Source organism: Dipteris shenzhenensis, chromosome 3, assembly GCF_047967505.1.
Source record: "Dipteris shenzhenensis isolate YYH24624 ecotype China chromosome 3, Dip_SZ_1.0, whole genome shotgun sequence".
NCBI classification, from domain to species: Eukaryota; Viridiplantae; Streptophyta; class Polypodiopsida; order Gleicheniales; family Dipteridaceae; genus Dipteris; species Dipteris shenzhenensis.
In genome coordinates, this window is record NC_141598.1 from 50,104,031 (window position 1) to 50,117,471 (window position 13,441).

General features: G+C 40.8%; 1 protein-coding gene across 1 annotated transcript; it reads right to left on the bottom strand.

The window, feature by feature from the left end:
* Positions 1-7,658: 7,658 nt before the first annotated feature.
* On the bottom strand, positions 7,659-12,793 carry LOC147903949 (putative beta-1,3-galactosyltransferase 2). Its single transcript, XM_087402231.1, has 11 exons — positions 11,393-12,793; positions 10,694-10,805; positions 10,524-10,588; positions 10,237-10,448; positions 10,078-10,141; positions 9,826-9,898; positions 9,475-9,595; positions 8,871-8,958; positions 8,599-8,724; positions 8,217-8,326; positions 7,659-7,952 (listed from the first exon to the last, which is right to left on the bottom strand). The coding sequence occupies exons 1-11, from the start codon at positions 11,494-11,496 to the stop codon at positions 7,804-7,806; spliced, it is 1,224 nt and encodes a 407-aa protein (XP_087258357.1). The 5' UTR covers positions 11,497-12,793; the 3' UTR covers positions 7,659-7,803.
* Between the last annotated feature and the right edge of the window lie 648 nt (positions 12,794-13,441).

Sequence of the window (13,441 nt, forward strand, 5' to 3'; positions counted from 1 at the left end):
ATACACTTGGATTTACATAAAAGTCTTGAGAGCAATCAAGGGGCTTCAATATTGGGCCCTTACTCATGGCCTCCTTAAGTTGTTGAAAAGAATCCACACCCCATTGGAAAGAAACTCCTTTTCTTGTCAATAAGTTCATGGGATGCACTATCTTTGTGAAATCATCCCAAAAGCGTTGATAATACTTGTTCTTTCCTAGAATTAAAATCATAGTCAGCAATGGGGAAAAGAAGTCATAAAGAATGAGCCACAAAAGTTCCTCTCCATTTTGTTTGGCCATCCACTAAGATCAATAAGCCACGCTAGATAGGTAGTACTAGTCAGCCATCTAGGTGAGGTCTCACAAAGGTGGTAGTCATGAAAGCCCATTCACTAGTGGAGAGATTCAGAAGGTTTGTGAGCTCAACAAGTGAGCAAAAATTATGACATTGGTGGTTCCAAAGATCAAGCCAAGAGCTAATATCCCTACTATTGAGGCATTAACTAGTCTGGGACTTATTTGCACTAGTGCTACATTTGTTAACAAAGGCCCATTTGCATAGCCGTATTTAATTTCCAAAGATCCATCCCCACCTATCCGTGTTGCTCCATCTCTACTCCATGTCAAGAAAACTGATCCAATCCTTTCCTCCAGATAGTGGCCAACTTATTGAGGGTTTCAAATAGTTAGAGCTTAATAAGAAAATCCAAAAGCACAAGCTCTTGCCATTTGGTAGTCCCTTGTCCCCCATCCCCAGGATGCCCTATTGTTCAATTGAATACTAGGCAATTATAGCCCAAAGATATAATTTATGGAGCTTCAAGAGCCATTTGGAGAAGAGATAGTCACAATTATCTTTCAATGAGTTGATGCCGAGCCCACCTACTACTTTAGGCATTGTAGCCTATGACCATGAGAATGAATGCCATTAGTGTCACATAAGAACTTCTTTAGATAAGAACTCTACTTCAGAAAGACCATCTTTTGAAAAAGGGAACACAATTGAGACATACACCAACAAAGGAGCCAATATGTGTTTGATCACCGCCGCCGTAACGTAGCGTGAGTTGTTTATCTCTCCACTTGTGGAATTTTGCACAAATTTTTCGAAGACACCAATCAAGCCTTCACTTGATCGTAACTCCTAGACCAAGAGGACATCCAAAGTACCTGAATATTGAACTTGGACTTATAATCACAATTGAAAATGCTAAAAATAAAGTAAATTTTAGCAAGCACATGGCTAAAAAATACATGGTGTGAGTGGCAGCATCAGATGCACAAAGGAGAGAAAGCAATCTCAATAAAACCATGATCAATGTCATTGAAAACTAGTAGCTTAACCTTCATAAACAACAAAGAAAAGCATGTGCGATGGAAGAAATCCAACACTGGCCAAGTGTGAAGCAAAGCAGCATATATAGATTTCTCATAGTAGATAGAAGTCAACATTGAAGACAATCCAACTGCAAAGGTTTCCAGGTTTCCAAGAGTAGATACAAGTAGAGTAGAGGGGCACTTAAAAAATGGGATGGTCACGTTGTCATGGGCAAAGCGTTCACTTAAAAAATAGCACAAGTGGGTTGTCATGGGCAAAGCCTTTACAGGTAGTTTGCCTACCTAAACATGCATTAAAAACTTTAACAACCCATTTATTGGATTTCATATAGTGTTAAAGCAAGCCATTGACTAAAATAATGGGTGATCATCCATGGGCAACCAACATTGGCAAGTTTTGTATTAAAGCTATCATTTTGAATAAGCATCCACCATTTTTCAGCTAGCTTATTTCATCTAGCTTTGTCTTGGGTTGTACATTCGTCTTTATTAAAGATGACTCCATAGTTATGTTCTATCATTTGTCCAAATGAAAAAATATTCTTGCTAAGTTTAAGAACATAAAGGACATCATTCATCAATCCTTTCTTGCCATTATATTATTCAGGGACTGTGCCTTTCCCATAAATATGATTTGGTGTGTTATTTGCAATGTAGATAACATTCTTGGAACCTTCTAATGGTTTGATCTTTGTAAACCAATCTGCCATATGGGATGATGCATCACTATGAATATGCCATGGATCCTGATCTTCATGATCAACATTATAACTACACTTGGCGTTTGAATCACTGTCACTCTTTTGCATTTCCTCTATCACAAGATATATTATGTCGGATTGATTGGCAACATGACTATGACATCGATGTTCTCTATGATGATTTCCTCTTCTATGAAAATTTCCTCTATTGCTATTGGATTGACCTCCAACAATGTTAGGTTGATTGGCATAATGACTATGATATTGATGTCCTCCATTAAAATTTCCTCTATTGATATTGGATTGACCTCCTTGGTCATATTGCTTCTTGTGGCAATTTCTTTCATAATGTTCAAACTTACTGAATGAATTTCCTCTTCCTTGAAACTTTGTTCTATTGAAATGATTTCCTTGATGATTGCCATGATTATGCTACTGATGCTTCATTTTGATGCCAATGTCCAATTCTTTGAGATGATCTACCTCTACCTCTATTGTTGTTTGAGGCTACATATGCTTGCTCATGGATTGACCTTTTGTTTCTCATGGATTGTTGTTTGAGGCTACAAATGCTTGCTCATGGATTGACCTTTTCTTTCTTCAATTGCTTACATTCTAAATTTTCACTGAGTAAAATTGATTATATCTCTTCAAGTGAGGGAACTGATTTTGTTTAGCAATATCTAGACTAGATTCTCATATCTTTCACCCAATCCATTAAGGATGACTTGAATGATCTTAGATGGCTTCATAGTTTCTCCTATGGCTGATTGTTGATGTCTTAGATTATGAGTACATCGGCATGACTAGATTCATCGATATTGTGGAAACTCAAATTGATTTGTTTTCCAAGTGTAAAAAAGAAGTGTTAGACATAGGCTCAAGTGTGGGGAGCAAACATCGTGCATGCTGGTGTGTGAAAGGAACATTCATCAACATGGTTAGGGTGATGAAGGTTTTCATCTTCATTGGGGTTTTAGGGTCTAGAGGAGGATCTACGTTTCAGAAGTGGTATTAGTGTTAGAAGGAGGTTCCAAGGTTCAGAAGGAGGTTCCAAGGTTCAAAAGGGAATTCAAGGTTAGAAGGGTATCCAGGGTTCAGAATAGAGTACATGGTGGAGAACTTCTCTCCCTCATAGATCATGGGGGTCAAGGGTTGAAGAACTAATCTAAGAGGATAAGGGTTTAGGGGAAGCATAGGAGTGGGAGAGACAGAAGGTGTAAGAGAATGGGGGTGGGGGAGAGAGAGAGGATAAGGGAGGAGAGAAGGAGAGCAGTTGCAAGGTTGGACAAGAGGGGAGTAGGAGACAAGTTTAGGACCTGTTTTTGGACATGGAGTGCAAGGGAGCATGAACACTTAGAGACAACTGCATAGAACACCAAAATAGAAGGCAACACAATGTCCCAAAGAGTGTGGTCTTCATTCCATCATGGGGTATTTATACAAGTTGGAGAGCTTCTCTCTCTGCATGTAGGATTGTAAGACTTTCTACTTTCATTTAGGATGTGCATGTAGAAGTTTCATGTAGGACTTGCATGTAGGACATGCATGTGGGAACTGCATGTAGGAGTTGCAAGTAGAACATGCATGTAGGAGCTGCATGTAAAACATGCATGTAGGAATTGCATGTACGAGTTGCATGTAGGACTTACATGTAGGAACGGCATGTAGGAGTTTTTATATCGATTCATTGGCTCCCTACAATAGAACAAACTCCTTGTACTAGCATCCATCTCCCATCATCTCTCGATCTTCCTCCTCTCTACGTGTTTGCACACTAGCACCATGTGTGTCCACCACTCATTTCACATTCACTCGCCTCTCTAGTTATTTGGAACTTTGCAAAATACCCTACCACCCAAACAAACCAAGAGCTTATTGGACTACCAACTGACTGATAGTGCATAGCAACATTAGGAGTTTGGAGTTAGCACTTTTTGTTAACACCTTGTACCTTGAAAATATCAACTTGCACATAATCTCAAGAGAAACCCTTGTACATCTCTTAGTAATGTGGCAAGGTTTGAGCTACTAGAGATGTCTAGTTTAATTCTAGGGGTTTGGAGGCAAAGCACAGTATGCATTTGATTTTGTAGATGGGATGCCATGTCCCAATCTCTCAAGATCAAAATCGACAAGGATAAGAAGCCCACTTCAGGAGTGAACTAATCATATCCAAGGAGAAGGTCATGATCTTGCCTTGAAGAGTTTGCAAGATCACTTGGATATGATTCACTCCCAAGGTTTGTTGCTTACCTTTGGAGGACCTATGGAAGCAACCAAAGCAAGGAAAAGGACCTCAATTGGGGCCCTTTGCTCCAGCCTCTCACTTTTCATAAAACAGGCCCTCTAAGCTTCCCTTTACTTTCCAATTATATATAAAAGAATTGTCATCAACACCAGATTCAAGGTTTTGAATATGGTGTCTATATTCAAGGTCTAAACATGCTAAGCACTTCATTCTAGTTAAACACTTTTGAAATTTCATTTGAGAATAATAGCCAAGGAGAAATAATGCAAGAAAATAACACATCTTTAATCACATTTCAAAATTGCCAAAGGCAATTTTACAATGACTCAATCTCACTTCCTTCACTTCTTTGTTGTCTTTGTGTCTCTCTTGCTTATCTCTCCTTTTTCTTTTCCCTTGCCCGTCTCTTTCTCTTATTTTTTGTTCTCGTTTTTTTCCTAAGGCACCTCCTTAGGTGTGTATCCTTATGCTTAATGTAGGACTAAAATCACTTGATTGCATCTTCTTAGATCTCGCAATTTGTGAAATCTTTGCTCCTTTGGCCACATGTCTATCCCTAGAGTGGGGGGGAAAAAGATGTGCCCCAAGAAGCATGTGCATTTTAACCTTGCCATTCATGACCTCATAGTATTGGTAGGTAAAGGTCACTCAAGTATGCTTTTGTTGGTTGGTTCCATTAGCAACCAAGATATACCTATGAAATTCAATCTAGCTAAGAAATCAATCTATCTCTATACAGGTTTCTCACATGCTAAAGCAAAACAATGAGTGGAAGATCAAAAGAACGTACATTCAAAATTTGTAGAAGTCATGTCTCCATTTCAATAGTAGTCATGATGGTGTTTAATTTTGGGGATTAGAATTCAAAAACTATGTAGCTTTGGTGTGTTCAAAGAACTCAAAAAATTTTGTAAAACTCAATGAACTATGTAAACCATGTTAAAATTTGGGAGACAGTAAAGGAAATTTGAGTACATTGTGTTGCATATGCGAACAACGCAGTGTTGCGCATGAGAACAGCACAGTGTTGCATATGAGTACAATGCTAGATCTTACCTTATAGAAAATTATGCTACCTCCAGCTCACTCTTATGTGCTGGCCCTTGGTGGCAAGGCCTTACTGATTGTCAAGCCCTCTAGAGAGCTAAAAGTTGTTAAGAGACAAAAGTGGGTTGGTAGAAGGGCAAAATGTAACGGATGGAGATAGAGATGATGGAGAGGTGGGCGCAGAGGAGAGCTCTAGTGCACCAAAAATTCAAAAAGATAAGTTTGAAAAGCCATGCAAACTTTAGGGACGATAATGTCAAAAATAACATGGGTATATTCCCTAAAATTCTCCAAAACATCTATATATTATAATAATGGCACCTTTAATATATTATAAAAACCAATAGAGATTAGACTTTCCATGGAGTAACTTGATTTGTTATGCCACCATATATTTCTTTAACGTATAGGAATATTGTACATAGAAACCAATAGAGATTGGACTTTCCATGGTCTAACTTGATTGTCAGGCCGTTATATATAGCCATAACCTATAGGAAGGTCCTAGGGTGCAAACAACATCTAGTAACACATAGTAATGGCTAGAAATGATCAAACTCATGTGACCAAGCACATGAGCATGATAAAGAGCATATTGTACCATGCTCTAACACACAAAAATTAGGTGCAAGTGAAGTCTGAAAGAGGATCTTACACTTGAAAACATTGCAAAACCCATGGATACTTTAATTTTGTTGTCTGTTTTATTGATGTACTTAATGACGTTTAGGATAGTTTCAATGGTTTGATCAACAACAATAGTATGGGTTTGGTTTTAGTGGTGGGCTTTGTAAAAAATTTCTCTTTCAAGGAGCAAAAAGAGATTCAATCTATATATTGGTACTATAGCTAAACCCACAAAAATTAAATATAAAATATGCAAAACTAACAATTATTTATCCTTGAAAATGTACTTTTCATCCAAAAAACTTCAGCAAAACACCTTAAGTGTCAAAAATATCTCTTCAAGAAATGGCCCCTACAAATGTAATTGTAGTTGATGAATGTTTTAAGGTCATTGCAAAGCATCTCCTTACCTACAAGATGTTTCATTTGCTTCTTTTTCCCCTTCACCTTGGTTATATATTGCTTCCACATTCTCGAATATCTTCACCAACACCTTGTGGTCTCACATGTCATTTTAAGTACAACACATTTTTTGCAATCACGTAAAAACAATTCATGATGGTGGAATGTGGCTCTACTTGGTTTGGAGCAAAACACAAACTGCCAAAGAGTTATAACACTCTTATGTGCATGTGAAAAAGCTGTACATCCACAATGGTTTCCATTACTTCCACATATTTGACAATCACAATTGCAAGATACTCCATGAAGAACAAAAGTTTGAATCCTCGGCAGGGTTTCCATCATTATTGAAAAGATGCTAGTTATGCTTCCTTACCCACCTACATATGTTTTTTTCTTAGAGCATGCAATCGGATCTTTTGTCATGTCAGACAAACCCTTTTCATAGGTACAAATCTTCTTGAAGCAAGGGGCTAGGCAAGCACATGATAATACAATGAGAATGGAAACATGTGGATATGGCCAAAGCAATCATCTAAGACTCCGTGGACAACAATGCAGAGACTTCTCAGAGAACAGAGGTATGAATCACTCAAACATCACACAAAAAACGATCTCAGAAACACTTCACAATCCGTCTTCATACACTCGCATATAAACAGCTTCACTACAGAAAATAGACAGCAGATAGAAGAGAAGAAGAGCGAGATTACTCGAAATTTGTTTTTCCACTGATGTGGGAAAAATAGCTCACAAAAGAGCAAAGGCTTCAAGCAAAGAGGCTGGGCACAAAACAGCAATCCAAGTGATTGCACAAACGAGCACTCTCCAAAATATGAATCCACACTCTCTCTAGTCCATGTTGCCAGCAAAAAGGCTTCAATGAAGAAGTGAGGGGATTTATATAGGCTAAGAACTACCCAGAAATGGCCGACTATATACCCGATCCATACCCGATCCAACAGTTGGGTAATTTCTAACATCTCTCTCTTTCTTTGACTCTAGAGACCTGTGACGTTCTTCTCGACACTTTGAGATTTAAACCTTCATCTTTCATTGGTCATAAAAATAAGAAAATCAAACCTTGAAAATTAAAAGTTAGTGTGGTTATTAAGAGCCATAATAAACTTGGCTACCCCTTTACAATTGGCCAATTTAAGCCTTTCTTGATGACAGACTGAATTTTTGCATACTGTTGAGAACACTCATCTTTCTCTGAGCATAAGTCACCATAGAAAAGATTAATGCAAGGCATAAATTGCAGGCAAAGGCATAAACACTGGGAAGAAAATAACAAAAACTGTATTTTTTTTTCGTGATTGGTCAGTACAAAAAATTAGCCAATGTACATAAGCCTCAGTTTCAAGTGCTGTGCGATCTCCCTTAGCAGGCTACATTTTTTCCAAATTGAATTGTGCAGTTTTGATTTATGATGACTTTGAGGCTGAAGAAAAATGTTAGGAAAATGCATTCCATATGGCACCTTCATCCTCACCACAGCGTTTATGGACATGTTTAATTCTATCTGCTGAATTACAGATACCACTGCAAGTCCAGTCAAAGGATGCCACACAAATGTTGCCTGCCTGTGCTTTCCATTCACAATCTGCAAGGCAAAATAAATGTGTTACTTCCAGTGATTAAGAAGCATACATATGTGTCGTCAGACTTCACATTTATACAATTTAGCACAAAACTCAGAAGACTTGAGCAACATAAGCAATCTTTGTTTAATAGCCATACCTCCTCTTCTCCCTATCCCCTTACATGCAAACACTTTCAAACAAACTTAAAACTCTCCATGCTGAGCCCCAGCTATTGCAGAGGATATTGCAAAGGTGTTATCATGAAGGAAAATACAACATCTTACCAGGAGGAGTTCCACAGCACATGCTACGGTCGTCAATGTGCTCAACGTCTAAGCCAATGAGCCAAGCTCCCAAGGAAACATCTTCATTTGCAAATTTGTGGAGGATGGGCCTGCAAAATTTTACATCTATTAGACTGTCTTACAACACCTTTCTCTATATCAGTGGGGTGATAACACCTTGTCTATATCAGTGGTGATAACTAGTATTTGCTAATTCTTGCTTTATTCGATTGCACATCACTCTTTACACCAGGTTGCTGTCATTTATTTGTGGGAATAGATTGCATGAGAAAATGCATTGACTTCTATTTTCCTTTTTCCACAAAGTGGCACTATGGGTTTTCCAGCAGTAGCCAAAGAGACGTGTAACGCCATTACTCACAGATTTATTGATATGTACATGGCCAAATCTTTTGAAATCGCATAAACTTGGCCGGTTGCATGTCTAAAGTACTTGTTACCCTCTTCACCGAACTTCCAATGCTCAGGCTCTTGATACTTCATCCCTCTAAAGCAGGCATGCAAAAAACACACATTTGCCAGTGCTCTTGTTATCTGCTTGCACCTTTTTTCACACAACAATAACTGTTTGCTGCTAGGATACTCAAAAACAATCAAAAACTGAATCTTCCCCAAAACAAAAGAGAAACTCACTTCTGTGATAACACGGGGCCTGATTTCATGCACCCAATGTAAACACGAGGTTTAGACCTGTGGCGTGCCAAAGTTGAGCTTAGCATCCCTGCCATGTATGGGGAAATCTCAAGAACAAAGATTCAAATGGTTATTACAATGCACAAAAAGTGCTTAAGGACAATGTCGGATGCAATTTGAACTGAACACTTGCTAGAATGGAATAAACCAAGAAGTAAAATAACCAGAACATGAAACTAAGAGACTTGTTAGAAAAGATAGCTCTTCAGAAAAGAGCTTCAACGGTTTTCTAATACATAAATCAGGCCTCTACAGTGGTTAACTAGCCCAAACTAAAGATGATAATGAAACCAATAGAGCCTTCAAGCGAAACTTTCAAAACATTTCAGCATTCTCAAGGTTTGATAACCATGCTGCATTATCAATATCTGCCAATTTAAGGCTGCAGGAGGTGCTTATAGGACATGCTTCTTTACTAACAACTGCACAACAGTATATTTCCAGAAGCCACTCTAAGTCACTGTGTCCGACAAATGTCTTTGAAACATTGTGCTCAATATCAGGACCTTTAGGGTCTTGAACATTTAGTGCCCAAAGGGATTACCCAGATTTAAGTGTACATCATCATCAACTTTAACATAGAAGTCTGCATCCCATTTGGTTAAAGCTGTTGCAAAATATATCTTTGTCTTGGCCGAGAGCGCATGATATCCCTCAACATGCTCCTAGAGTTCATATGGCCCAGAATAAGTTAAGCAAAGAGTTGCGGTAACTACAACCAAAATTGTCATGTTTTCTTATGAATATAAGATCGAGAATGTAAAAATCGCATTAAATTATTAAGTATGACTTGAAGCTTAGTAACTTGACTCTCATAGGTATGACTTTTGTAACAGTTTGCTGCTAAACATGAAAATAAACCTGATTCTCTACTCAGTATATCTAAGAACGTTACAAGTCTGAGAAAGTCTGAATGCTGCGCATCTTCTGTTTCAATTGCACGATCTAATATGCCCCCTGGTGTTGTACTACATCCACAAAAGTAATCAGATTCAAAATAAGTAATCTAGTAGCCTGAAGAGCTATTAAGAGCTAAGCTCAGCGTGAAACTAGAAAAACATTTGCAATTTCTCTTTGTATCTCACTTGTTAACATGTTTAGCTCTTAAAGATCCTTGAGTGGCTTCTAATGTGTTCCAGATTTTCACCTGTGACCAATGACAAACCGAATAATGACTCCTTTTTCTTTTTCTAATTGTTTGCGCTCTTCTCCTGCACACAGGAAATAAAGAAATCTTTGATGAGGATGGCATTAGAATAGTCTTAGAACTCAGACAATCTTTGAGAACAGAACACAGACTGTTGACCTTGAGGTATCCAAGTTTCACGAACCGAGTTACGACGCTTCCGACTATTAAAAGCAGTATTGATTCCTATCACAACAAAAGCCTTTTGGCGAGGCTCTATCATAGATGTGCTGGGATTTCCAAGCACAGGCGAACCATTTTCGTTGTTACTTTGTGCAGACCTTGCCACTGCCAACTCCATCTCCAATGTTGAAATAGTTTTGTCAAGGGCCCTGCCAAGCAATGAATTTATGTCCACTGTGTAGATAAACCCTTTACCCCCTTCCTTCAAAGAGAACAAGACTTACAGTATAGAGTGGTGTGTCTTGGTAATTTCCTCAAAGACATCCTTCCTTTCCATGTCAACTGACCTCTGGAAGAGAGAACTTAAGCTTATCAAACACTTACAAATGTCAAAGGATTCCAGCACCATAGAATGGACAGATGACCTTTGTATTTGTGGTAAATGGCTTCCTACCGAATTGTCACAGTCCTCAGAGATTAACCACAACCGGTTCGCTTCTGATGCCTGCTTTTGTGTGCTCTCCAAGGATTCCAAAGCCTCTTTTGTTATGGGCAGATTCCATATTCTACAACAAATTAAGAACTGGCAAGACATAAATAAAATTGCAATCCCATCTTTCCAGCTTTAAAATACTAAGCCCCTCCAACTGACAGCATTGTTTTCAGTTCACATGGTAAGCAGACTACAGAAAAATTGCTTAACCTCAACAAGGAAGTATAGGCGATTACTCATGCTGAACAGAGCCACTGCTCAGTAATACAGAATCATCCAATCTGAGTATATCGCACGTGCATGCGTGTGGGTGGGTGAGTGGGAGGTGGGAGAGAGAGAGAGAGAGAGAAGTTGGCCGGGAGGGGGCTATATGTGCGTGTGTGTAGAGAGAGAGAGGGAGGGGGGGGAGAGAGAGAGAGGGGGGGGGGGGGGGGAGAGAGAGGGAGAAGCAGAAGGCAGAATGGGTCCTAGGCGTCAATGTAAGTCTCAGTTCGTGAATCGCGGCTAAAGAAAATGTAAATAAAGGAGCAAGACAGCGAATTGAACATATACTCATCTGAAAATGATGCAATTTTATGCTTGAGCTTGCAAGCAGGTCAGATGGAAGGGTATCTTACAGACAAGTTTTCGGCGTATCAATGAAAACTAATGAGAGCAAACCTGTTTGTAAAGAGCATGCCAACACAAAAACTGGCAACACAGAGAACGAGGACCAGCTGCGAAGACACGCCCCCAGCTTTTGATCGCATGATTTTAGCTTCCATATCGGTTTCTGTGGCTTCCCTATGAGTTTGTGAGACTCAAAATGTGCTGCCAAATTTTCTAGAGATAATAGAAGCATAGATAGGACGTCCAACAACTTGAGGGACAGGACTGCCCCATATACTGCGCCTTTTCCATGGAAACCAAGGTCACTGATAGTCCGCCTCAAGGCGTGCATATATGAGATCTGTCCATGGATATAGAACCGCTATGGCAACGGAGGTGGGTTGGAAGTTGAAGAATAGAAACTTATTAGTTGTGATCGAAGCTCGGCATGCAGCAGGGGTGGAGGGCGCAGGAAGCTCCTGTCAGCTAGGGACTGCTAGGAAGTTAGATAAGCTAGGCAAGATTGGAGCTCAAAGAATGCATGCACGGGTGAAAGACTGTAGATGAGCACTACAGCCAGAGCAAGAGCAAGAGCAAAGCTCGTCGTCTTCCTCTTTCGTCTTCCCCGCCAGCCTACTCAACTTCCTCTCCAACGCCCATTCGTCTCCCTCTTTCCATCAGCCGCATCGCGGCTCCACCCACCCCCCCAACCATCCGTAGCTTTGATTATTGCCCCCAATTCTTTCACATCCTTCACTAAATGCATCCCTCCTCGCTCCCTTTCACCCGCGTCTTGTCGCACCTCAGCATCCATATGAGGGCTACAGCCCCTGTTGGACTGGCAAAACTGGCGAGCGACTGCGACTCGCAGTCGGCATTTGCTCGAGCCAAAAAGCCAAAAGCTCACTCCTTTTTGGAGAAAAACACTCCGCCTTGCCTTCCGCTGCCATGAGGTAACACGTACCCAAGTACACCCGCTGCACCTGGCGACGGGCCGAGCCACGCGCTCGTCTAAAAGTCTAAAGAGTCTGCAACTCAGCCACCATGATCGATGCTGCATTGGTCAGGCGGTCAGACCTCCAGAAAACAAACCCTGAGCGGCCCGTGAGCAATACGCAATGCCCTTTCTCGCAGTCGCGAACATGCCAGCGCAGTCTTGACATCTCGATTTGGAGGAGCCGATAACAGCGAGCATCCACGATTGCATCAACGATTTTACCGCAGCGTAACTTCCAATTTTCAGAAGCCTCCCTCGGAACTAGTGACTAGTCCGCCCTTTCATGGCTCCGACATAGTCAATTTGTGCCAGCCCGTCGATCTTTTCTGTATATGCCAAATGAACATCTGTCGGACGCTCTACTCTTCTCGAAAAAAGCGACCAACGCGAACATCCTTCCGCGATCATGCCGACCAAAACACCGAGATCTACTGACGCTGATCGAAACAAGCAGCGTCCCTGGGGCCTGAGCTTCAATTGGCCTGCTCATCGCCATCGCCATCGCCATCGCAGACCTCTCAAATTGTCTCTTAGGGATAAACTCCTCCAGGTACTCCTCCAGGAGCCCTTTGTGCATTGAATGCATGTGGTCCAGAGTCCAAGAGACTATGCCCGCCGTCGTGCATTGAATGCCAGCTGCTCCGTGAGCTTGAAATCTTACCCCATCCACAATCCTTGGATGTGCCCATGGTGCACTAGGGGTGGTTGGAGGGCCTCGCTTGAGGCTGTGGAGACTGCCCATTCAACATTTCCTCGTTTCAAGGGAAGCATGTCCCCACTTCTTTGGATTGATGCGCTGCAAGCAGAAGCCAACTGGGTGCACCTAGCACTTGGAATGAAAGCCCATCTTGGCAGTTTCAGAGAATGATGCTCCATTTTACCAGTTCAGCCAGTCCAGCAGTTGAATGTTGGGCTAAAATCTGGAAAATCCAGGCAGCCAGGGCAACAGCGCATTGCCAGGAAAGTGGCATCACTCAGCATTTTAGCAGCGCATGGCTGCAAAAGGATCCTACTAGTAGGGCACCCCTCTCGCTGGCGTGGGGAGGCCCTCTTACACACTGAAATGCTACCCACCCAAGATGTATTAAAGTTGTTGCTGGTAGGCAAGGCTAATATGCACCCGT